This window comes from Rhea americana, unplaced genomic scaffold (genome assembly GCF_003343005.1).
Source record: "Rhea americana isolate MKP2758 unplaced genomic scaffold, rheAme1 scaffold_108, whole genome shotgun sequence".
NCBI lineage: Eukaryota > Metazoa > Chordata > Aves > Rheiformes > Rheidae > Rhea > Rhea americana.
This window is the reverse complement of record NW_028185128.1, coordinates 2,452,530-2,479,660: the sequence shown is the minus strand read 5'-3', so window position 1 is coordinate 2,479,660 and position 27,131 is coordinate 2,452,530. Positions and strand designations below refer to the sequence as shown.

Here is a 27,131-nt window from a genome sequence, read left to right as displayed (position 1 = left end):
ATCTGAATCAGATGCCTGGCTAAAAGGGGAAAGTACACAAGACTTAGTCCTCGGAAGCAATCCGGTAAGGGGCCACGTAAGATTGTGACTTACTTTGTGAGCTTGTAAGGTCAACRTGATAAAGTAGTATTTTGGTTTTCCAGCTCAACCAGCCATGTTCACTCTGAATTAACTAAATGAATACCTGTCTATTTAATACTTATTTTGATAGAGGAAAAAAAGTAGATGCTGAATTCATAATTTAGGGATTCATTTTGTTTTGGCAAGCAGAACATGATGATACCTACCCCGCCTTCAGTAAGTGCCCCTGCAGGGAAGTGAGAGCCAGTATTGCTTCACTTGGCCTGTTGAAAGGGTGCAGAGGCGCTGAGGGTGAGACGGAGGAGGAGAGCCGCAGCATGAACGAGGGTTTATGAGGACGGGATGTACAGATGTCTTTCCTGACAACCTACTGCCACCTGACAGAACGATTGCTTAGCTGGCACCCCTATGTAGCCTTGCCAGCTCGTGTACCTGGAGAACAGGAGCTACTGCGACTGGCATGGAGGAGCAGTTGCCTCTTCCCATTGCATTACTTCTGATAAAGTGTTTTAAAAACCATTTTACAAAATGGTTCAGCCTTGCAGCTCAGAGTTGTCCCTGCTCAAGCTAGCACTCCTCTGAGRGGCGTGAGATTTTTATGACTCAGGGAAAACCATACGCACGCACAGCACTGGTGTTCTGCTTTAGCGCACGTGTGTGTGTGTGTAAGACTTCAGTCTAGCTCCACAGTGCAGCAATGTTCTATCTGATAAATACTGTGATCCTGATCAAAAAAATTTTTTTTTAACATATGTGGTTTACTGATTTTTTTTTAAAGCTGATAGTAGTATTTCTTGTGCTTTGTGATTTTTGTAGAAAACAATACAGGAATAAGAGGAGGGTTATTTAACTCATTGAAATCAGACAAATTGTGAAATAGTACCAATACTTTTTCAGGCTTATAGCTCCATTCAGAACAGCTGCAACATTAATAAATGAGGAGTTAGGTCTCGCTGTGCAGCTGCCTGGTTTATAGTTTCATAAGTAGGAATGCAAAGAACGTATGCTAGCAGCTGCTGAATTTCTGTTGCAGTTTCTATTATGTCTATGTAGTAAGCAAGAAGTGTGTGTCTGCTCCCCCTTCTTTTCTTCTAAAAACAAATTTCTCTCTTAAACACTGCTTCTATTTGAACAGTGCTAACGAAGCAGCTAGGGTTATATTCAGGAAGTAGAACTAACTCATTTTCATGTACTAGCAGAGGAATTGCTCTACAGCTGTTGTAAACCGTTGTACATACACCATACGGTTGTAAAGCAAGTCTTGCTTTAACTCTTCCTCTTACCTGGGTGGTCTTGCATGTCCATCCCTATGGAGTCTTCATGGTTTCCAGTTCAGCTATGGATGACAACTACCTCTTTCATGTGTTTTCTTTCTCTCAATTTAATTTTTAATGCAAATGCCTCCATAGTTTTGGCATCACTTATTTCTTAAATTGTTATGTGATCATTTTGGTAGTGCTCTCCTRGTAGAATCCTGAGAAATAGTGTGAGTGTTCAGGAATGTCGGTCACTGCCACTCATTCCAAATCAGATTTGAAGTTGTTTCACTCTCCATGGTGTCCTGAAGCACCCAAACATTTGGGATGCACTACCTGCCCGCTCCACTTGCTTATCCTGCTTACACTCAGCTGAAGAAAGGCACAGAATACAAARTACAAATCCACATCGTACTAGAGGAAGGGAGGGGAAAGGAAGGAAAAAAAAAAAAAAAAAAAGTTGGAGGTTTAAGGTAAGGTCTCTATTGTCTTCTGTGTATGTACACCACAGTGCTCTGCTTTGCTTGCTTGCTTGCAAGGCAGAGGTTCAGAGAAAGCAGCAGCACAGTTCAATGTCTTGCTGATGCAGTATCTGAAGATGTAGAATGGCAAAAGATAAAAATGTTTCCCAGCTTTCCTGGATCAACTCTCAGTAAATGCAGCCTTACAACTGTTCTGTGACATTCAGATACTTCTTTCTATCTTAGGAAAAGATTAATTCATGTTTAATGMAGTTTCTAAGGAGAAAGTGAAGGGGGCAAAAAAAAAAAAAATCACAGCTTCTCCCCCCTCACCTTAACAACTTGAGCAAATAGGGCTAGTCTGATCACTGAAGTGTCAGCTGTACTTGGTCAAATCCTAAGTAGTCAGGTTTTCTTCTATTTTTATTATAGTCATTCTTCTGACAAACAATTTTTGGTGAAGAAGAGCAAAAGCTAAAGACCAGAAATAGCAGTTCACAGAATGTGTTAGATGCATGGTGCTGTTCTTGGTACACAAATATAGATGCACATGTGAACACAGTCTAATAAACAATTCAAACATTTATTTGAAAACTGTTAACAATACAAATCAGTATGGGAAAACTGAGCCTACTCAGTAATAGTAAGCCAGTACTTTTGTAGAAATTTTTTTGGTTTTGAGACTTTACATAGTACTGCTGTCATGGATTTAAAAAAAAAAGCACATCATAAGCATGCCAATTACAAGTTTACAAGTGCTAACAATTTTCATGAGAGTAAGGGTTCATAAAAGAAAGTTCTAGTATAAAGTGCTTGAAATATAAAACTGAATTTTAAGCTTTGTTTTGCATATATATGTCAAACGTTTTAGCAACACAGATGTTTAGTAGTGATGATTTTCCGTGCAAGGCACACTCAACCCTGCTAGACCTGAAACCAGGTTGGGCAGCTTTGTTTGGGCTTGCAGGCACATGTAATGTCTGTGCTACTCCTCTGTCCTTTTCTGCAGAATGTTATTTCAGGGCTTCATGACGCCCTGAATTTCATTACTTTCATTACTTAAGATAGCTGAATTAGTTTGTCTATGGGTGCAAAGGCAGCCAGCATCCTGTCCAAGCTGCTGAGAAGTGACTTCACAGAAGTTAAAACAAATGGTAGCCCTCAGGGTGGAAAGCTATTTTATTTCGAGCCCTCTGAAAAGGCTGTATGTTTATGTAGAGGCACAGGAAGTCAGCTTTAAGCCTCAGCCTCACTCTCCTTTTAYCAATTTATTAACTGACTTAGTTTTCTTAGTAGGAAGCAAACACGGTATTCAATTCGAGTGCCAAATTTCAGGTCAAATAAAAATTCATAAAAAAAAAAAATACTCCAAAGTAACAGAGCATTAAGTGCATGCTTTCTCATCTAAATTATTTTTCCTGTCTGGAACATCTGAAGGCAAGCTGATGGTAATCACAGGTATAAAGCTGATTTGATCCAGGAGAAGGATGCCTCTGAAAAGTAAGATTAGATAGATAAGAAAATGTACCAAACTATTCTTTGTTCCAAAAAAAAAAAAAAATTGTTCTTAAAATCTCCCCAAACTTACTTATCTGACATGTTGATTTAAAGTATTATCTCTACTGACACTTATTTCTTGAAAACCTGATGGAAAGCTGGTTCTAACACATCTGTGGCTTCAGGCAGTTCCTTTGATATATTTTCTACATTTTAAAATACCAGTAGTGTTGGCTCTATGCTCAATTTCATAGTAGTCTAAAATTTTCTTCCATCAGAACTTCTTTGACAAGCCCTTATACCTATTTTCTAAGATTAGTTAAAGCCTCTATTTTGATCAGTTTATGATAGAACTCTCAAGACTTGGAATAATGTCATGACTCTCATCTGAGACCAGGTCCTCCACCAAATGAGACCTTCCACTCATTCCTGTCAATTCAAAAATCAAGAATCAAACCTTTACCACTTCTTATAGGACTGCTTTATACAGAAGGCAGAAAAGGATAGGAGGGAAAAAAAGCGGGGGGAAGGAGGAAAACATTCTTCTAGCACTACAGTCTCTTGGAAAGCTCTGACAAGCCACATGTTCTCAGATTAGAAAAGAAATTACTGCATTTTGGTTTCTGTCCTTATTACTGACCTCTGCCATGGACAGTTTCCATCAGACACTGTTGAACAATTTGATTATCTGGATTAGGTTTTTTTTTTTTGTTGTTGTTGTTCCTTTTGTTCTGCTTTGTTCGGAGGTTTACAAAAGGCAGTAGTAAGCCACTTACTGTTGTGGTAGGGTGGTTGGTACCAACTCGTTCTTTGCTTTTCCTACTCTAATAAGTTAGCTACCAAAAGTACTCCAAGCTGCCAGTATGCTTTGTGAGGTAGCATGAGGAAACATGATAAATGTTTTGTTACTACAGTTTCTAATCTTCCCATTTTATCAACCCTTCATTTTCCTTGCTCCACTGGAAGCACTAAGGCTGCTCTCATGCCTGGGTAGCCGCACAAATGGAAGCTGCGCACAGGGCCATTCAGAGGTRCAGCTGGTCAATCACATTTGAAGACATCAGCTGTGCCTGTTCCAGCTGATGAAGCACACTTCATTGTCAGTCATTTCCCATGAAGGAACACATGGTTCCAAGCATCAGCTCTTCCAGAACTGTCCCAAGCTGCTTAAATAATGGACATGCTTCCCAYTTCCAGCACTAAAACTATACTGACTTCTAAGGGGCAGTTCCTGATTCATCTCTCTATCCCTTGTTTTGACAATAGCACGCTCTGAAAAATATTAGTGCTGCTGGTAGCAGCATACCAATTGAATGAATGAAGCTGTCTGCATGAAGCTGTCTGCAGTCAACTTTATGACCATATTGCTGCCAGTTGTAGCACCAATTGCTATGGCTTCTAACTTGCCTTTACAGATAGCTCCTACTTGGAGATTTCCCATATAATTCCCATTGGCTTTTGCAAAGCCACGTGCAAGGCCTTTCATGACTACTGTAATGACTTCAACCACTAGACAGTATGACGAGATTTAGAATTGCTGTTTAGGTCTTGCTTCTACTCTCTTCTCTGTTCTTCTGCACAGCCTTTCTCCAGGCTGGCAATATACTGACTGCGTGCCAYGTTAGTGGCTTCTCAAATCATAGTCCTCAGAAGATTTGATAAAATTTGAAGTGAGACAGCCATGCTAAAATATTTCCAGTGACAGGTTTGCCCATTTTTCCTCTGAAACGTCTACATGTCATGTGGTCATTTAGAATGGTAAATTACTGGCAGCCTTTCAATTGAACTGTAGCCACTATCTTCCCACAGAATTAGGTTGCCTCTAAGTTAAAAGTTTTTTTTTTTTTTTTTTAATTGATGTTTTGCCTTTATTGGAGGAAAAAACGCCAAAAGTTACTCACTTGTGTTCACATGAAGGGAAAATCACCTTTAAGACTTTCAGAATAAGAGCTGCCCCAACAACTCCAACCACAATGACCTCCATCAAATTAAAGAATATGGGGAACGAGCGAAACCAGAATCTGCACAACCCTTTTCTCAAATCTTCCACCCATTGGCACATCACCTGCAACCAAACAGGAAAGAAAAACAAGATAGGTTACAAACCATAGTAAGTATGGTTTTTGTAGCTACTGGTAAACCATGTTATGTAGCTGTAGATTGACTTATTTGTGTGTGTGCGCGCATGCATGTGTGTATAAACGTAAGACAAAACTGATTGCCAACTCAAACAAGTTTCTTCACTGAAGTCTGAGACATATGAAGGCTTAATTTTTGCAGAAAGGAGTCATCCTAGCGGAGTTACCTGACAGGTAAGGCCACTTGGAAAATAAAGAACACATGAACAAAGCAGGTAAAGGCTGTATTTGGGCCTGGTTTAGAGCAGGTACAATGCCATGATATCCGTGCCTGTCCAGCACAGGAAGGGGTTACTGGCAGCCCACAAGGGTAGCATGTTCTCTACCCTGTCTGGAACTTTCAGTATACTGTTCTGGCCACTCCTCCTCAGCCTTGGGTTATAATGTGTTTCCTTCAGCCACAAATGGGCATGGATCCCATTCCTACTTAATCAGGAACTGTAATTTCTCAAGCCACTACTGTGTTTTTTATGGTGTAAGACCACTGGCCCATCTCCCAGAGCGGCAAACACTTCATGTCTCCAACAAAAATCAAGAAAAACTACTGTAATTTAAAACTCAACAAAACTTAAAACTGTCATAAATACTTAGCTTGACATGATTTAAATATTAGGACTCACTTTCATGAAGTATCTGTGAGGTAAAGATATCACAGGATTTAGACATCCACTTGATTCCTATATGAGGATTTCTTAGACTACTGCAGAAATTAGTCACTGTCAGATATCTCTCAGAATAGAAAAGCCTGGACTTTATCAAATATTAAGCTGCAAAATAGCAGTCTGAGAAGTTACAACACCAGGTTAGGGAGGAATGGAAATTCTCTCTTCAAGAAATAAGCTATTATATGCTATGTTGCTTTTTTTTCAAATTAAAAATAAAGCCCAAAACGTGAAGTGCTAGGAATGTTATGCATGTTTTTACCATCTTTAAATGGATATTGTATTTGGTCTTTCCATCAGGAAAGCCTACTATCTGAATCTTAAAAATGATGTTTGTTTTTTTTGTCTGTAAACATCCATGAAGAAGAAAATCTAACATTTGTGCTTATTTTTGTAGACAATACTAGGAACAGCGGGAAGAAAGTCTATTCTCTCAAACTGTAATATTGATTAACATTTATTTTTTTCAATAGCATTTTCCTATAACTCTTCTCCTAGATATGTTACCAAGTCATATACATTTTCATCCTTGAGAGGAAAAAAAATAGAAAAAAAAGCTTTTCCTTTTTAAGCCAATCTTTAAAGATATATGCCAAAACTTAAATGAAAACAAAACCACCTTATAAGAAGATGGAGATTCTATCCTAAGAGGGGTCTCTGGTAACTTGCCGGGTAATGTCTCTTCATCTACTGTAGTTTCTGCTTGCTGGATAAGGTACTGACTGGTAGTTTGCAGAGGATCTTGAATATCTGAAGAAGAAAAGCTAGATTAAGTGGGTTTTTTCCTTTTATTTGATTCACTATTCAGGATAATTCAACTAATGATAACAGAGTTGAAGTAAAACAAAGAAATGCTACATATCTATATTTATGATATAGTTGTAAGTTTACAGTGAGAATACAGAAGGCTCACATTTTTTATTTGACTTGAGTAGTGACCTCAATAAGAAGCAGAAGCAGTGTTGCGGTGCAGAATTCAGCGGTGCCATTAGTTGTAAATTTCAGCTGTCCTCAGATAAAAAGTGAGGAAACAGACCAAAATATCCATCTCCTATGAAATCCTTGAGAATTTTTGATTAACAAAACTGAAATAAGACTGAGGCATCCAATAATTTTGTTTGCTTTTAATGTATCRAGGTTTAATAACATAAAAGTATTCTCCAATTTGGAAGTGACCCAGACAGGTATTTCCTTTCTAGTTTTCACTTTCAGTCTCAGGAAAARGGGGGAGCTTTAGAGAAATTTCTGTCATAGCACTGAGAAATAAATTATTCATGTGAGATGTCTGGGTTGCATGTTTACAAGTATCAAGTACTTCAGAGGAAAATAGATTTGAAACCAAAACAAGACAAATGATACCTAGAATGTACAAGAATGGAATTAGGTATAACAAATATGTTCCTGTTCATGAACAAACTGTTATCTTATGTAAAACATGGGAATAACAATATCCTTTTGCCCTTATAAAGCAATATGTGAACCATGGTTAAAAACATTATGTAACAGCTAAGAGACCTACCTTTTCCTGAGAGGTTGGGAAATGTAAATAACATATCGTTGTCCCTAGGGATGGAATACAGCATGCTTTCTTTYAAAGGGACAGTGTAGTTTGAATGCCTAAGTACTCTCAGGTCCTTTACTAAAAGATCCATTTCAGTTACTTCTTCTTGCTGAATCTGCGAGAAATGCAAACATGTTGATATTTCTAAGTTTTAATTAAAGTGAAGTAAGTTGGCATAGAAAAACAATACATCACAGAATATTCTATGCCATTAAGATTTACAGACATACAGATATTACTGACATGAACTTATTATTCATTGTTTTAACTTAACATGTTTTTACAGACTATATTACAATGTATGCTGAACAGATTGGGTGTCTCTCCCCCTGCAAAAACACGTGGCATTCAACCTGCGGGCTTTCACCTGTGTTGTTATACAGCTCATTATGATCAGGGAGGCATTTTATGGCAAGGAAAAATCAAGTATGTGAGTAATAACGATATAGGAAAAGGGTACATGCAAATGTTTAGTGTATTGCTGAGACAAGACTAATGCTTTTGCAATAATATGGCTTTTTTCAACACCCCAGAGAGATTCTACTGGGATCGCTCATTGTTGCATTTTGTTTCTTAGCTTAAGTTTGTATTCCTTTTCTTTAAAGTCATATTATTCAAAGCAGGCAGCATTATAGTTTTCTCCTCCTCTTCCAAGTGATGCATTGGACCCACTTCATTTAATAATTGCTACAAGCACATTTATATAGAAAATAGCATAACTACTGATAACAACAATAACTGCTCTGTGAGGCCAACAATTAACAGAAACCCAAAGTGTGTGTGACCAAGATTATAACTGCAACAAAAAATTCTAACAACAGAAGAGGAATGCAGCATGCGATAAAAGTTAGTCTCAGTCATGCTTTCAGAGCCATAGGCCATCTCATTTTGCTTTTAACATACAAAAGAGTGATACAACAAAATAGATGACTTAGTGTCAGCTGATAACTAGCAAGAAAAGAAAGCTTCTGATCTAAAGGAACAATTTAACATACCAGCATTAGCTTTCTAATTGTTCTTACCAGCTCCCTATCAAAATCTGAAACATGTTTTGTTGTTTAGTTTGCGATCTGAAATAATATAACACTATTGTGTAACAACTGAAATAAAACAGGATATTTGAGCCTCTAAACTGTGGAATAAACACATCATTAGAAAAGCTTCAAATCTCTCGGTGAGACCATCATCTTCATTAACAGAGTCAAATTTGAACAGGATGCGGATCCCTATTAAAAAAATACTACATGCCAATCATGCAATTAATTAAGGATCAATGGTATTATCAGCATTCCACCATTAAAAAAAACAGCAGGCATAAGCTAGTTTCAAAGGAACCAGGCCTCATATAAGAAGCAAATATGCACTAAAAAAAAAAAAGAAAGATATTTTTGCTGGTTGCCGCAGCTGTATCTTCTTATTTTTCCCTGAACTTCTCATGTTTAAAAAATAACTATAGCTTAGAGGTGATTTTGAGAAATAAGTGCTGCACACTTTTATTCTCAGTTGCAACAGCAACTGTGCAGAGTTAATTTCTTTTGTTTTTGCTATTTACCTCAAATCTATGGTCAACAACAAGATTTGTATTCAAATTAATTAATTAGTTTGCTTACAAAATATGCTAAGGCTAAACTCTGAGATGGTCTTTTATAATGAGCACACCCGCCTTAAGAGTTAGCTGCTGCAAGCTGCTCTTCATGCTACATGCTTCAAACACTTTGTTAGACTGGAATAAACAACAAGGCAAAAACTCAAAACACAGAATGAACATGTCCCTTTATTAACTTTGTGAATTATTTTGTAGATGAGATATTGCATGTGAGCTCAATTTTCCTTGCATAAAAGCAGGCTTTGAAAGAGTGTACAATAAAATTAACAGCATTCTTAGAGAATTATCCAACTCCTAACTATTAAAATAAGAACAGAAGCACCATGTTTCTAATAAGAGAAATTAAAACTTGAAGACTCTTCACAAAACACCCCAGCTGCTATACAGATGGTGAGGTAGTTTGGTATTAACTCCCTTAGTGCTACACGAGCTAGCATTAGATTATATACATCGTGTTCTAACCACCACTCTATGCATGTAAACATTTACATCTTTGGTAACTATAAGCCTCTCCTAAATCCAAAACGAGGGGAGAGAGAGAGGGAGGGAGAGGGAGGGAGGGAGAGAGGGAGGGAGAGGGAGGGAGGGAGAGAGAGAGAGTGAGTGAGTGTGTGTGTGTGTGTACATACATATATGTATATATTTTACCTGTTTTCCATCAATTTCTGTCACTTCTTCCTGAATGACAATCAGCTGCAAATCAGAACTGGATGCCAAAGGCCACTCATGAACCATGATACGAACACTGACAGTTCCCAGCCGCTGCTGATCTGGTAAATTATCCAAGCTTCCATTCTCCACTGTTAACACATAATGTGACAGTTTTCAAAGAGAAATCACCCCATCTAGAAGTGGTACACAACCAAATTCTCCATGGGGCAAATGGCTGCAACCCTGACACACAGTACACAGACTTTGTACATGTACCTTCTAAATGAAAAGTCATTACATCACATTACAGCTACAGAGAGCCACTAGCATCAAATCAGAGATGCCCTAACAGCTGTACAAAAGTCTGTTCTATGCTAATGTCTTTCACATTTCCAGTAATTGCTATTCCAGACATTAGTAATCTAGGTAACTCTAAGATAAAACAGATGCTATGATTTTTATCAGTGTATCACCAAATCACACTAAGAGCAGGTCTCATACAATGTAAGGCTGTGAACAGCAGCAGCACTAAATGATCCTAAACCTGAGGGACCTTTACGAGCAGTGTGGCATCCCTGACTGAGGTTTGCATTTGAGCACTCTGAGTGGCATTCCTTGGCTTCGTTATTACTGTATTCTCAACTTAGTTGTCCAAAGGAGTTCATAAGAGTAATGCCACAGCCCAGCCAGCCACCTGTGTAAACATCTTCATTCACATAACATCTTTCTTCCTTTCAATACAGGAGACAATATCCTACACCTCCAAAGTTGTTCTTCTCGAGATATTTGCTTARCTTGGGTCACGTTTTCTTTCAAGTGATTTTAAAGAAACCTGCTGCTCTGGATTCCAGTGTTTTTAGCTGTAATACACAGCTCTTTCACAGACCTCTTACACTAGGCTCAGGATGAGTGACAGTTCTCTCATATACGTTTTTTCTGGACACTCTCCACCGCCCCATTGCTTTCATATGTGACTATGACACCTCATACTCTCTTCCTAACCCAAAGCCTTTAAATACTTCAACAACCTAATCTTCCACAAGTAGTCAGATAATTGCCTTTCTACTCTCTTTGTTTCTGCATAAACTTGGTATCTTCCTAAATACTGTGCCTTTACTGCAGGTGAGGGTATGCTAGAACTGAAAGTGGYTCATGCTGCAGAAGTGCAACAGTGGAGGTCACAGAAACCTATTTGACATACACATATCAAGGCACACAAATTCAGACTGAATTGGTCACTGTACCTAAGCCACTGGTGCTGTCTGTCACTCATAGTGCCAAGCCCAAGAGGCTCCCTGCAGGAAATGTTTGACTTGTATCTTTCAGTTACACGGTAACATGTCAATGTGTTCATTTGTTTTAAGCTATGACCCTTTTCTTCCTTAAACTATTCTGCCTTTTTTAAAAAACATAGAAAAATACTTTTGTGCACTGTTTAGCAATATCTTCCATTGTGAAAATAAGTGATATAAAGAGGGAAAGAAGGAACTATTCCCATAGGTCTGAGCCACAGCACCAATCTGGTTGCTAAATGTTTTCTGAATTATAGCAGCAAGTATCCATTAACTGGCAGAAGCCTAAAAGATACCAAGTAGCGTAGTCTCCCTGTGTCCCAGCCCTCCCCATGTGCCATTCCACTCAATCCCTGCAACCTTCAATAGGAGCTGAAGACAATCACCCTTCTGAGAGAGCCTCGAGTGAGAATACAGGCGTCAGGATCAGCATGACAGCAATGCCAAGACAATACCCATTAGGAAGGCCTGGTCTCTATTCTAATGTTCAAGAGCATGAATGTTTGGCTCAGTTTTGACTTCACATATAGATATGCAGGTGGATATTTTTCTCTGGTATAAGAGACCAAGTCGCAAKTATCACACTATTCCTTTAGCATTTTACAAATGTTATCTGAATCTACTGTGAGGACTTGGCAAACAGAATAAACATCATTTTATAGATGACAGAGAAGTACTGTTCAAAGGACCCAGACATAAACAAGGAGATACAGAATTCCAGGTTCCTAGCTCCCAGGTTTGTTTTTCTCATTGTTTCAGATTTACACTCATAATTGTAGTCACTTCAAGCTATACAAGTGTGATTTGGGAAATTCATGGGAACAATAGTAGGGAGTGCTCAGCATCTCTCAGAATTAGACAATAAAATCGTATCTATTTTTCTGGAGTCAATTACCTTGTAGATAAATTACATTTTGCCATGTTTTTCTATCCTAGGGTGAAAAAAAAACAARGATAGGAACAATAGGAACATAACTATCCCAGCCAAAAATCCCCAAATTACTGCCCTCCCATCCTAGAAAAGAAATAGTGTCAAATTAATAATTGATCATGCTTTGAAGGGAAGCATTCAAGAGACAAGGTCATGGCTCAGAGAAGCAATTTAAAAAAGCATTAGTACTTTTTAAGTAAATATATGATTGTAAARAGAGGATGATCTCAGAAACCAGGCTAGAGACTGACTGTGACTGATCCATCAAGAGATCATTCTGCATACAATAAAAGCTTAAATCAAAAGAGCATAATAGCCCCTGTTTAATTAATTATATGGTATGCTCTGTGTATCAAAAATCACAGTGCTCTCTGGTCTTTCAGAAGAGGTGCAGCACTGAATCAATGGAAAAAATAGCAGTTTCAAAATCATTATAGGATATTAACCATTAGCAAAATTGAAGTATTTGTGCTTTAACAGCCTATCCAGGAGAAACTTGTTTGTCTCAATAAACATAGAAATGAGATAATTAAAAGATCTTCCTAACACTTAATTCATATGTTGCTATTGAAACTCTTTTTGGATAAATGCCAACCAACCTAGGGAGACAGCCATTACCAGGGTGGAGTTGCATCCTTCTGTTTACATTGTCTAGCTTGTAGTTCAAAACATTCTTTTGAAAAGATAGGCAGAGCCTGGATTTCAGATTAAATCATGTACATCTAAGCATGTGMATGTGACTTAAAAACAAGGCAGCACACTTCCCCCCACCATTTTAGTTGCAAATTTCTCCTAATTCAGGAAATGATTTGCTTCTACAATGCTCAGTTTTGGAGAGCATAAGAACATGTAGTTGTTGTCAGATTTGGTTGCTGGATAATAGGGAAGCAAAATACACACAAAGAAAAATTTAAGAATACTCACAGATTTTTGTTTGACATGTTATATGGGTAACCCCGCTCTTCATAGGAAAATCATTTAGATATACCTGTCCATTAACATAGGTGATATTAAAAACAACCTGAAAGACAGACAGACAGACAAAATGAACGTATGCTTCTTATGCCCCTACGCTACAATTCTGTTTGCAGAGGAACACACTTAATACCRACTGAAGTCACACAAAACAATGTATTCTCATCCACAGGCAGAGCTTGTTTCACTGCATATTAATTCATTGAATAAATAGAAAGACTTGACAAACCTGCCCTTTGTGAAATTCTCCATTGGTTTTCAGCATCAATACATTGACTCTGATTGTTTCCTGGAAAACAATAATGGAGAGAGATGTAAAGTTTTGTAAGAAAATGCATAAGCCATTGCAAGCTACAAGCAACTTTGACACTCTATACTGACATAGAGACTGTKTAATACAATTGAGCACATTCCTAGACTATCTAGCAAACGGAGGAATACGCTTACTTCTTCTACATAAGGTTTTTCTTTCCCCCTTTTAATAGATTAGTGAGAAAGAATGATTGCTGCTTTCTCTTAAGCAAAAGTATAATTTTAAAAATAAAGGTAAAAGGTAAAAACAAAGCAAAATGCTCAGGAAAATGTTATACAGTAATAGAGTGGAAACAGAATCTCTCGAATCAGCTGAAACAGAACAGACTTAATACAAGATGTTGTCAGATTCTCTACCTCTGTAAGGTACAAAAATGTTATCTAAAGGTTTGTTAAGTGTTCCACTTAAATTACATTTCACTTGAAGACTTAAGACATAATGKTAGCCTACTCTAAGCAAAATTCAGTTTTCTCAGTCTCAGCAGTAATCCTCATCCTTTTCTTTGGTTATCATTCCCAAATTATGCCACACAAGGCTCATCCAAACAGCTAATAGGGATTTACTTCCTGTTTTCAAACCCCAGTTGCTGTAATTTATTGCTTCTTCTATGAATGTTCGAGCAATGTCTTCTCTTTTGTCATTCTGTCCTCTCATTTCATCCTTGTAATTTCAGGGGCTCTTTTGCAGATGGGCCCTTAAATTTCCAAACCTGCCCGTGACAAAACCCATATACAAAATAACCTCTCTTGGAAACAGACAAAAGTAATGATTGCCACACTACTTTCCTGAGCCACCTCTTCAACAGCAATGGCAAACTCCCTCTTTGCCTTTTGGGAGCCTTAAAGGATTCTGTCTTCGTTTTCCACTGGAGGACTAGTCTYCAATATTTTCAGCATCTTTTTTAGCTCTATGTTTGTGTCACAGTTTTACACCTCACAGCTAAAAAGTAACACTTGTCTTCATAGAAAGTTGAATTTGCCAAGACTTGAAAAACAAACAAATAAAAAACCCACACACAATTCCCACCCCCACTCCAAGGTTTTCTGATCGTCATTTTTAGAAAACAATGAATTCTATGAGGAATAAAATACATGAAATATAGAGCACCCAACACAATATAGTCACAGATAATGAACAGAGCTCTGAAGCACACCTGTAATACAAAAAATTCCTTRCAACAACTGGCACTGATTCATTTGCCCAGGACTATCACAAACTGAAAAACATTCAAATATGATTCAAACAACATTCAGCAGGAATCAGGCTTTAGCGTGGTTTATAGTGTGGTTTATAGCGTGGTTTAAAATCCAGTACAGATAGCCTTTTGTTTGRAAATGACTCAACACTGATATTTCACCTACATATGTAAGTTAGTTGGAAAAGTCTTTGGCCAYTGAGACTGAAAAGGCAAATCTTTTCCCAATGATTTTTCTAGGAAATGTTTATACTGACTTTTCTCCAAAACTCAAATCTTAGCCATTGAAAGTAAAGGAAAATCATCAGTTTAGTCAGATAACTGGAAGTCTATTACTGAAAATACAAATCAGATTAATAGAAAGATCACAGGATCCATTCTGTTATTTCTGTTATCTATAATTTCTTCAAACCAAATATTTTTTTTAAAAATCCCCCAAACACTTAGCTCTTTATCTAGCACTCAGAGTTGTACTTCTTTTACAGCCTCACATTGCACAACAGATTACTAAATCTTTGTGTCAAGACTTCCTACGTTTTTCTATCTACTGGGAATTAAAAGGGCCTCAAGGATGGATTTTCCAGAAGTCTTAATCTTCCTTCAGTTTTTAAAGCTTCAAAGGAAATTTGAGCTCCTTTATGCAGAAAACATTTTGCAATCTTTTTTCCAGCATCTCCAATGTGACTCACTGAAATTATAAGAAAAAGGAAGTGACTGATCACCAATAACTAGTAAAAAAAAAAAAAAAAAAAAAAAAGGGTAATTTCCCACACACTTTTTTAAAAAGGAAATGCTGTGTTTGAAAATGAATGGGGGAAAAATGAATATGCTTACTATTGAGCATTAAAGGTACAAACTGAACTATATGTGATGGGGAGGTTTAAGACAGTTTTCAATTCTGTTATGACTTAATGTCCAAAAGCACAGTCATGAATTAAGGTATACAGGTAATATGCACTTGAAGAGCATTATGAGAGTGATTAAGAAATTAAAACATTCCAGTGGATCATTTCTATGCTGTCAAAGTTACAAAAAATAGATCATAGTAGATCATAGCACACAGACAGTTAAGACACCTGAGCTGATACAACAGTTTGCTGCTCCTGCCACCAAAAGACACAGAACAGCTCTTCCCTCTCCCCCACATCATCCTTCCCTCTCATTTGTGCCAGCAGTCAGTGAGCCAATTTAGCTCATTAAATTGGCAGGAAATCATTCATTTTATTCCTGGTCTATTTTTCTGTCAGTTCAACAAGCAAAGAAGAGTCAAGCAAGCACCAAAGACAGTGCAAGGGATGGGATGCAAGTATGCAGCTGGGAGGAGGGAGCAGGTCTACTCATTTTGGCAGCTACAAGCTGTTGGATTGGCTCTGCTGTATGGTCTACCGTCCTCCCAATATCTCCTCTGATCAGAGCTAAGATGGTAGTGCATCTCCTAAACTGCACAGGTTCATAAAACTGCTCACTAAATCAGAGAAATGATTAGTATTTCAGTACAGCTGTTATGCCATGACCCTTGCTATTCTGTGTTCATAGGCAATGGAGAGCTCATATTCTTGCCATTCTTGTGATCCTCACTTAGTTCACATTCAGATCTGACAAATTCTTCTACTGATGACTTACCATATTCTGTACTGCCATCATGCCATGTCCAAATTTGTCAGGCTAGAAGCATTTGCTCCTGATCAATCATATGTTCTTGTTTTGCCTCTTCACTAAGCAGTCTCACAAGACTGTTGCCAACTTTGCTAAGAAACACTCCAAATAGATAACAAAGTTTTGGTGCTGTCAGGTAATCAAGTTTAAATTGTTCTTGCTCCGAATATACTCAGACTGATACAAAAACATCTCAAGGTCCCATAAAATCAGTAGGCTGGAAAGGACCTCAGTGTATAATCTAGTCCTGCTTGTCCAGAGGCAGAACCAACTATAGCTATCATTCCTGACAGATGTTCATTCGACTTGTTCTTAAAGCTCTCTAGTGATGTTTAAAAACTTCATACTCCCCTCAACTACTTACTGTAGTGCTCAACTATCTTTATTATTAAAAAGTTTTCCTTAATATCTAACCTGAACCATCCATGCTGTAATTTAGGTTGTTCATTACTCTTTGCAACATCTTCCTATGAAAAATAAGTGTCATCTTCAACCATTCAGTCTTCCCAATTTTATGTTAATGCTCCAAGCTAACTTTTTCTTGAAGGTCAGCTCCTCACTGCTGTCTACCATAGCTTCCCACTGGTCTTTCCTGAAATGCTGCACCTAAAATTCAATAGGGTTTGCTGTGACTTAACTACTATGGCCAATCTTCCTGACCCTATAAGCCCCATACTCAAATCTACATAACCACAAGACGCATGCCAAACATACTGAAAAGTGGGGCAGGAGAGCCAGGGATCATCCCAGATGGCTCATTTTCATCCACAGCAGAGGATGTATGATACACAGCATTCCCTCTGCTAACAAAAACCCATTTGGTACCATCTTGATATCTGCTCAAGAATAAGTGCTCAAGAACCATGTGTTGTTAATGCTCGTTGAACTGGGTGGAAAACAGACTGGGCAGGCCAACAAACCTTGAATCATGCTTTCCTGATGAGATGCCTGAACTGAAAATCATCCTTCTTAGAACTTCAGTCATAACTCAAATACACATATGAAACCATCTCCATCTAACCATCTTTCCACTCTAGAGGTCAAAACTCACAATCTTATGAAACACCCTTTAATTTCAACAGAGGAAACATTTCTATGTTACCATAATAAGATTCTCTACTTAGAAAAAACAGATTTGCTTTACAGATACCTCTTACAGCTATATGCCTCAGTACTAAGAAAAGCAAATAAGAAACCCCACATGATTTATTTAGTGTATCAAAAAAATGTTAGGCCAGTCCTGTACAAATGAAGTCACCAGGAGCCAAACCTGCGCCCTATGCTTTAATCCATAATATTGCACTGCCAAGTTCTGGAGAAGCCTGAACTAAGAGTATAAAACTTACTGTTTGTATAGCTTACAATACACTTTTGAGCATTAATATCATCTTAAATTACAAAACTGCATGAAATTTAGATGAACCTTAAGATGTCCTGAATTCATCAATATTCACTAAAACCAGCCCCATAATTATTAATGCTGAGAAAGCAGATTTTTCTCCTGAGTTTTCCTAAGATTTGTCATCATTATTCTAGTGCTCCAGCAATGCTATTTACAGCTGTAATAGCCACAGTACCTGTAAAGAGGACAGCACTTCTACCACAACTTTATGACATTCTCATCTAGGAAAGGGGACTGTAATAATAGTGTGGCAATATACCTTCCAGAATTTTTGTGAACTAATGAATTTTTGTGAACCTGAATCAATAAAGAGATGCAAATGCTGAGCATTTTCTAATGCCTTCTCTTTCACCTTGGGCTACAATGGGACCCAGGAGCATAAGTGAGGCAGTACAACTACAGTGGCAGAAGAACAAAATGGGGAAAAGATGGCAGCAAGAAATACAAAGCATCTAACATGACTTAAAGGGGAATATTTACTAATTATCTTAGAGACTCTCCCTAACAACGCTGCACAAATAAATCTACAGGGCACATTCACCTAATTCTAGCCTTTTATGAAAAATGCCATGCAAGACAAAGTTGTTGAGTCTAATCATGCAGGAAACTCAAATGGATCTGTCTACAGAATCAGGGGATAGGAAAACTTCTTCCACAGGCAGCAGATACTTGATGCAATGCGTCAATGTGTCTCTCTCTGTACAGTTCCTATCAGTACAGGATAACTGTTAAATCCTGAACAACTGCATTAGTCACATAAACCCCATCTACCAATTCAGCCACTATCAGCCAGCCCACTTAAAGCGCAGCTGTTCTCTATTGATGCTCTCTGAACAAGGCTTTTTCTGCRCTAGAAGGCTTGTGGGAAGTGCAGCAGGCAGCACTAGGAACAGATGGCATGATGCCTTACAAGATGGCCAGCTGTACAGAGAACTGGAAGGTCTACAATTCTCTCACAGCAGCTATGCAGACCCAATTGGGATATCCTGTTTGCAACAGGAAAATATAAAGTCCAAAGGCAGCTGCCAAACAGATAAGAAATAGTCAAAACTAATGTCTGTTTCTAAATTTGAAGAGATTCTGGGAAAGAATCTCTTTGTTAAAACAAACAAACAAAAAAAGCTACCATCGAAACTTGTATCACTTGAGTCTTGTCTGACCTAGTATGTACGTGGAAAATTGGCTCCAAAAAGTCTAAGGTTGTGATCTGTGCCTCTTATAATTCTTCAGTCAGATTCAGAATATAGCTATGTTGTAGCATGAGCCTTCACTGTAATCAAACATAACTAGATTAAGAAATAATCATGGCAGCATCCTTGATAGGTTTGCAGGACAGTAATTACATTCCATCATATTTTACAAATTTTTAGTAAAAAATCTTCCCTAGCAAGGTTTGGCATTATTTGGCAGTATTTGCTTAAGTAACTAAAGCCAAACTAGCCTTGTTAATGCATGAATCTAACACAACGATGCTTTTGCTTTACTTTTATTTCCTGAACAAGCATATTCATATTCCTTCCTTGCTTTACAATGATTCTTAATAAAATACTGCTTATGCCCGAGGTATGCTAGAATTAATCACCTATGCTTTCTCTCTATTAAGTCATCTCACATTATGAATATTTTATCAGGAGTTTTAAAGGCAAATACTTAGTTTCACAACAGGAGATGGTTACATCACACTGCTTTTATTTAATCAAATATACATGGAAAGATTATGTGAAATCTTTCAAGTATAAGGTTCAGAACATGCACCAGGCTGTTAATAGAGAAACTGGCATAAAGCTATGAAAAAAATATTTCAATATGTCATTATTAACAGGTTTCTTCTCTGATTAAAATACATGACACCCACTGCATATGTATTCAAAGACTTGAGGTAGTGAAGACTACATTTTCTGTTGTGAAACAATCCAGCCTACACAGATGTTTCTTGCAACAAATAAATAATCTGAAAACAATGTTTTCCAGGCAACTAAATTAAAAAGAAATCTTGCAGGTGAGTAAAACATTTAGAAAGAAAACAGTTAAACCTATGTTATCAAAATGCAATGGAGTAAACAAACTTCACAGCACTTAATTCACTGTTCTTTTAGCCAGTTCCTATCAGCACAAATGTAAAACCCCAAATCTAATGCCTGACCTAGTATCAGAAAAATGTTGTTTCAATGCAAAGGTCAGCTCTCTTGTTGCATCATTCCCTATATTTTTTTACTTCGTCTAATATTAATCAATCTGTAACTCAGTTTTACGTATCCATATTTCACAAGGAGAAAGAAAAACCAAAACACATGCTAATGCTTAAAAAAAAGTCTCTATTTCAAAATGGCTTATTTAAGAAATGACAAGCATTGCACAACAATGGAGGCGTTCACATTCCAGAGCTTAACAAAAGCGTTTCAGATATAAAGAATTACATACACGTTATTCTAGTGTTTCAAGGTTGTTCTCAGCCCTTCCATTACAGTTTCTCTGTACCACCATAGCCTTTAACTTGGAGGGAAACTTCAGTATCATATACAAGTATTACAAAATGTGAAGCTATCAGTAGTATTCTGCCAGTATTATAGAATACACAATCACAGTATCCATCAAAGCAAAGCTAAAAACGGTGATTTTCTAAGAACAGGCAGCATCAACAAGTCTGCAGTCCCAAACCATTCTGAGGAAAGCTCATGTGGACCCCATTGCCATCCTTCRTTGAGCTCATGGTGTCTGAGTTTGACAACACAGACACAGTTCCTGCTCTGCCTATTCCTGCTGCCAAGGCCCTTCCATTCCTGCCAGGCTACCATTAATCAGTTCGTGTTCAGACATGAGCAATTCTTCTACTCAAAGCTCCCTTGAGACGTGCTGTTCCTTCTACATTAAAAATGATCCTGTATTTACTAAAATGAGTGCACAAGGAAACATAAGTTGGATTTTTTTTGAGATTAAAAAAATATATTAACACCATATGTTCTCTTTTTGACTCTTAAGTGCTTTTCTGTGCATTACTCATACCACTATACTATCTTACCTATGACATTATATAGCAAAAAAGGTGCAGGCGCTCCCAGACTAGCAAAAGCTGTACTGATCAACACCTAAGCAGTGCAGCACAATTGGATGGTCTCAAACCAACCAACAGCATGGCTATGCACAAAAGGCATCTCAGCCCAGTTTGTAAGTCAGGTCTTACTAGCACTCTACAATTGTACCTCTCCTATTTCTGACTGCAAGCTGGTTGCACACAATCAGCTCAGGCATCTCTGCACCACGCTCACTCACACTTTCCAATCCAAAGACAGCATGGGCAGATGTGCCTTCACATCTTATGTGCCTGCCAGCTGTGATAGCTTCCACACTAAAACCTCACCTTAATGATGTTAAAGTGTGATAGTTTCTGATAACAAGGTACGCAACAGTATAGATCTACATTCCATTGTTATTTTACGTGCCCTCTTGGTAAATTCAAGATAGCATTCTCTCTCTCAGAAGGGGGTAAGCAGAGTACCTGAGTACTTGGACACAGCCTTCTCTGCTCTCTTGAAGTCAGGCCTGACTTCAAGTATGGATGTAATTTTGTGGGTATTTAAAGATCTAGATCACAATTTTGAAATAAGAGTTCCTGATGCTAAGCCCACCTCCTTCAAATATCCAAAAAGAGAAGCAAAAACCAGGAAGTAAGCCCAGAAATCCTTTGCAGCACGGGATGTGTCAGGGCTGGGCCTGTGGCAGGCTTTCTTCGACAGGCTTTATTTTCACACACACACACACACACACACACACACACAAAAAAAAAAAAAAAAAAACTTGGGAGAGAGTCATAATGAATTCACTTGCACAACAGAAATTTTGAATTAACTGCACAAGTGACTACAAAGCCTCTTACCTCTTTGTGATTTCACACTTTGAAGTTCATGACTTTTATAATTAGAGCATGTATATTATGATTTAAGCACAGGTACAAGAAGTACCCAATCCTTTTTCGTAATTCGAGAGGTCAAAACTCACCACCATCTCAGCACATCTTTTTATGCTCACAGAGAGCACCTCTAAATAGAAAAAAAAACTCCATTCTGCTCTTTAAAAAGCAAAACAAATTTGATTTAATACTAATCTTATTAAGATACAGCGTAGGTAGTGAAACAGGAAAAGAGACAGCAATATGCCTCATAAAACCTTTTGTTGGTCCAACAAATTTTGTTGGTTCAAGTACAGAAATCATTAGGAGCAGATGTGGACTTAATACTGCATATTTCTATAGCACAGAACCATAAAGATGTGGACAGACACATGTATAAAATATAAAGTAAATATACCCACATTAGATTGAAATACTAACAACTTCTTTTTTTTTTTCCCTCTCAACCTGTCGTGTACTTATTTCAGCATATCAAATCCTCTTGTAAACTATTAAAGGAGGAGGTGGAAACATTACATGGATGGTAAACTAGTTCGTGGCAGATGTGTAATTTTGATTTGCTGTACCATTTTTATACATTTTACCCTGAAAGCTATTTGAACAGCAGCAGGACTGCAGGTAGAGGTAACAGACCTTAACAAGTGCTACAGCTGGGAAAAGATCCTCACGCTCCACACACACACACACCCTTCAGGGCCACCACCTTCGCCTCCTTTTCCCAGCTGTGTCAGTGGCTCCCAAAGGCGCTACCGCCTCCGCCACTTCAGCCCACGGCACGGCCGAGGCAATGAGGGCCACCCCCAGCACCCCGGAAGAGGCCGGCTCGCCCCTCCGAGGGGACCTCGCCCCGCCACCCCAACGGCCGCCCCAACCGCCCCAACGGCCGCGCGCCCCCGGCCCCTCCCCCCACGCCGGGTACCTGGCCGAGCGGCCGCGGGCTGGCGGGGCCCAGCAGCCCCGCGACGACCGGGGGCAGCATCAGCAGCAGCAACCGCCCGCACGGCCCCAGCGCCGCCTCCATCTTGCGACCCGGGAATTAAAACAAAGTGAAACATCAACAAGCGGCCGCGGCGACAAGAGGCGGGGCCGGCGGCGGCAGCGGGGAGGGAAGAAGCGGGGGGAAGGAGGGAGCCGGGCGGCGGCAGCGGGCCGCCAGCTGGGGGAGGGGGGTCGCGGCCCCGCGGGCGGGGCGGGCCGGGCCGGGGCGCCCGGCGGGTCTGTGCCAGCCCGGCACCATCCACAGGGCGCCCTGTGCCGCGGCGCCTCCTCCGCTGTCAGCTGAGGAGAAAGGGGCGGCCCCGGCTGCCGCACCCGGTTTGTCCTGTAGAAAGGGCCATTCCTTTAGAAAAGGACTTTTGCCATTTTGTCCACTTCCGCTTCTTAATGGCAAAAGTGGAAGGCAAATGTCAACTCTGAATCTTTTTTTTTTTTTTTTTTTTTTTTTTTTTTGGAAGGAGGGAAATTCTGTGAGAGAAACGGCCAAATTTGCGGCTTCCCGTGACTACTGCTCGAGGAGGGCAGGTGGCGTGAAGGCAGGTGGCGTTCAGCCACAAGCTGCCTGTGGCAGGACGGCCGCAGGCGCCGGGGCTCCCGTGGCACCGGTACCCACAAATGAAGGAAGGAATGAAGATGTGAATAGCTAGAGTTCCCCAGTCGAGAGAAGGGAACTAAAGGAAACTAAGAACAGCAGTCAAAAAAAAGCAAAAAGTCTCTGACAAAAAGGAAGCAGCCTGTATCTCTAGATCCTTGGTAGATATGAAGATAAATAGCACTATCTTTATGTAGAAAGATTGAGGTTATCTATTCGATTTTTTTTTTTTAAAAAAAACATTCTAATGTAATGGTAAGGACGGCAAACATTTTAGGAGTTTGTCTAGCGAGGCTGTAATACCACCAGGGCAGGGCAATCAACTACCTGTCCCGTTGAAGCAACCTATAGCCCAATTTTATATTGTTCTATGACTCAAGCTTTGTTGATGTTATGAAATATAATCATAAAAAAAATAGAAAGTGAATATTTTATGTGCTCTCTGCATTCATGAAACACTGGTTTAAACATTGGCACAAGCCAGAAAGCATTGGAAAATGATGCCTCAGAGGATCAGAAAATATCTTGCTGCTTTTCTGTGTCTGAAATATTTCCACCCTGGAGAACTGTTTGGGCTATTTATTTTAGGGTAGGGGGACATGTAGGGTAATCTCCAAATAAACTGCTAAACAAATAAAATGTTGATGTTGTATACTGTGCTGATTTATGTGAAAACCTCCTATATTTCATCACTAAATATTATCAGTCATTAGTTCTATTTTAGAGATTAGAAAAAATTTAGTACAAGTTGGTTAACTGAATTGCCCATAATCACACAAGTCAGTAATGGATGAAGGAATGAAAACACAAGCATCTTGATTTCCACTACTTTTTTTTTTTTTTTTAATAATATTTAGTTTCTCTTTGACCTGTCCTAGACCTGTGGGATTTTACTCTATCATATCTACTGTATATGATAGACTAAAAGAAATCAGTAAAGGGCCTACTCACTGTGCAGTCTCATGAGGCAGAAAACTACTCGGTAAGTCAGCTCYCCAACAATATGTTTTACTGAATCTCATAAGGGTCACACAAGTGTCTTGAGGGATAGAGTGGCAGCTATAAGAATGCAACCCTTCTTGGTACTTGCAGTCATTTGCATATGCTCGTGGGAGGACATTTAAATTACATACATTCCTAGCTGTTCGTTGCTCTCTATTCATAAATCAGAGATTGCAGATTGTGTCCCAACAGGACTGCTGAATCCTAGATAAGCAGAGCAATATCACAGTGTTTTCAAAATGTATGAGAAGCATTATTGTGCTATTGGATATATAAAAATACAGGAAAACAGAATTTATAAATACTGCAAATTATAAGCTGCGCTTTAGCTGACATCAAGGAATTAAGCCTCCCCCCACCCCGCCCCGTGCCCCAGAAGTGGAATAGACAAATGCTTGTTCCTTTCTGAATGTTTTTGAATGCTTCAGTCTATAAATTTCCTGGTAGAATACATATCAAATGTTTTCCTTCTATGTTTTTCTTCTGTCTATGCTTTTTCTCCCAATCTTTTGCAACTCCTTTTCTTCTGATATCAGTCCCTTTAYTTTTAATCTGCTGAATGTTAATTAAAATTGCAAAAAATAGGCATTAAAAATGCTTCTAACATACTTCTCACTTCCCCCCATCAAATTTCCAAGTCTCCACTTGTCAAAACAGTTTAAATATTTAATGCAAATGGTAAAATTCCTACCTATGACTACTGTTGTTTTTAATTTGATTCCTTCTGTTTCTCCTCTGCCTATCACAAGTGACCTGCTCTCAGGTAATTCAGCAAGTACTCAGTTCTGGGACAGACTAGGAGCATAACAGAACTTTCCCTTTTGTCTGGGGTGCATGCCTTTTACATTCCTCTCATCTAGTGAATATGCCCTGAAGTTTGTAACTATTAAAATGCGTAACATTTTKAAATATTTGGTACTGAGACTGACTACTGCTTGAGCTGCTGAGTATGCCAAAAKTGCTGTATTTCAGTGGTTTTATATTTAAATTGAGAGTGATGTTCCTGACTTTTTTAAGTGATCACACCCATTTTTCTCTGAACCTTCGTTACAGCTCTGGGTTATTAGAAGGCAAAAGCTGGTAAAAAGGATTAGAGAATTATGGTTTTATTTCTTTTATGAATAAAAGTAGTTATAAAAGGCCCGGCCTAAGCAAGTGTGAGGCTTTCTTAATAAAATGCAAAGCAAGAGTTCTTGAAGTTGCAAGTAAATAGTTAAACTTCAGCCTGTACAGTCCTCTGTAAGACAGGTAGTGTTTAGCTCCTTCTGAAACTTTCAGAGTAATAAATGTGATGTTTGCTGTACTGCTTTATTCTATCAATAACTGCCATGCAGAATGTCTTAAAAACAGCCTTGGATCAATTCAGTATTGATGTACAGTGTGCAAATAAGCTCACACAAGCAATACAACAATGCAAAACACAAAACAGCTTTGAAAACTAGCACATTAAGGATGCAGAATATGACTTCCTACAGTGTGACTCCTGATCCAAGAACCAGCCCATTATGTTTACAGAACCCATCAAACAAGATAGTGATTAATAGAAAAGTAGGTAAACTGCCTGTCTGGGTATTTTTAAGAGTCCAGTTATATAACACAGTAATCTGATTTTGCTGCTTCTTAAAGAAAAGATCCTGCTCTTACCAACCCAAGTGCATCTCTTTGTACCCCTAGTTGTGCACTTCTGTGCACCCCTCCCCTTTCACTGGTTCCCTTTTACTGTACTGTGAGGCAATTCGTGGCACTAATCTGGCAGAAAATTAATTCGGCAATAATAAAAAGTCTTCTGCCAGATTAGTGACTGGAATTAACTCATTGTGCAACGAGTACAAGAGSTTGTTGCAGAAAAGAAATGAGGATTGTGCAGCCTGACGGGGAAGTTATTTGCACAGCAGGGGAAACGGGGGAGGGGAGGAGGGAGCAGGATCACCTATTTCAAAGGCCAGGAGCTGCGAGAGTCAGCTCTATCACATACACCCCACAACATGCTGCGACCTAAATCAACAAGGAGTAAACTGCAGGAGCAGTATCACGTGCGGGAGCACGGTATCTCTCCGTAGCCCCTGAGTTTGCGAGGGCAGGTACGCCTGGGCGCTTGCTCGCCCGGAGGCAGACTGCAGCACGGCAGCAGCAGGGCCGGCCCCCCCAGGGCAGCGCAGCCGCCTCTCCCTGCGGCGATCCCCAGGCGCTCCGCGGCGGTCCCGGCGCGCCTCCCGGGCCGCCCCGCCGCCATCTCCTCCTCCGCGCCGGCAGGGGGCGGCGCGGCGGCGGCGGCCCGCGCCCCGCCGCGAGGGGAAGGGAGGCAGCGGCGGCGGCCATGGCGGTGCTGCTGGAGACCACGCTGGGCGACTTGGTCATCGACCTGTACACGGAGGAGCGTCCCCGCGGTAGGGGCGGGCAGGGCTGAGCGGGCCCGGGGCGGTGCGGTGCGCTCTGGCCCGCGCAGGGGAAAGCCCCGCGTGAAGCCGCAGGCGGGACGAGCTGGCTGCTCCCACCGCCGCCCTTTCCTGTGCCGGCGAGCAGGCAGGCAGGCTCGTTTGGCGGCCCGCACGGCGGCCAGACCCGCGAGGGCCCGCGGCGTATTCCCTCGCCGTGGAGAAGGGGAACGTGTCTGGAGCGGCCCCAACCGCCGCCAGCCGCCCGGCGGCGCGCGGGCCRTTGCGCTCTCCCGCAACGGCCGCCGCAGCGCGTCGCGCCCAGCTCGGCCTTGTTACCTAGCTTGCCCCATTTTCCCGTCTAGCTGCGGATGCTCTTTCTTAAAAATCAGAGTGAAAATCTGGCGGTTTCGATTAAAAACACACGCTCTTGCCCACCCTGCGTTTTGACACGTTGTATAGGGACCACAGTGGTGGAACTAGATCCAAAGGAGTACCAGCGTTTCTGTTGTCATAACCGTCTCCATGGGTAGTTCACATATCCGTGTTTGGATTATGAAGTACCTTTTTTTAAAAAAAAAA

At 39.8% G+C, this 27,131-nt stretch overlaps 2 protein-coding genes across 3 annotated transcripts in view; one reads left to right on the top strand and one right to left on the bottom strand.

Moving 5' to 3' along the window:
* Positions 1-2,362: 2,362 nt before the first annotated feature.
* On the bottom strand, positions 2,363-22,834 carry GINM1 (glycosylated integral membrane protein 1). Its single transcript, XM_085310698.1, has 8 exons — positions 22,504-22,834; positions 13,341-13,400; positions 13,061-13,157; positions 9,911-10,062; positions 7,615-7,771; positions 6,715-6,845; positions 5,197-5,360; positions 2,363-3,291 (listed from the first exon to the last, which is right to left on the bottom strand). Exons 1-8 carry the CDS (start codon positions 22,603-22,605, stop codon positions 3,183-3,185), a joined length of 972 nt encoding a protein of 323 aa, XP_085166824.1. The 5' UTR covers positions 22,606-22,834; the 3' UTR covers positions 2,363-3,182.
* Positions 22,835-26,439: 3,605 nt separating this feature from the next.
* Positions 26,440-27,131, top strand: part of PPIL4 (peptidylprolyl isomerase like 4) — a 20,186-nt gene continuing 19,494 nt past the window's right edge. Inside the window, exon 1 of one of the 2 annotated variants that reach the window (XM_085310675.1) lies at positions 26,440-26,561. In XM_085310675.1, coding sequence (XP_085166801.1) covers positions 26,492-26,561 — 70 coding nt within the window. In that variant the 5' untranslated portion in view covers positions 26,440-26,491. The remainder of the gene's footprint in view (positions 26,562-27,131) is intronic. The other variant, XM_085310684.1, reaches the window with a different exon arrangement.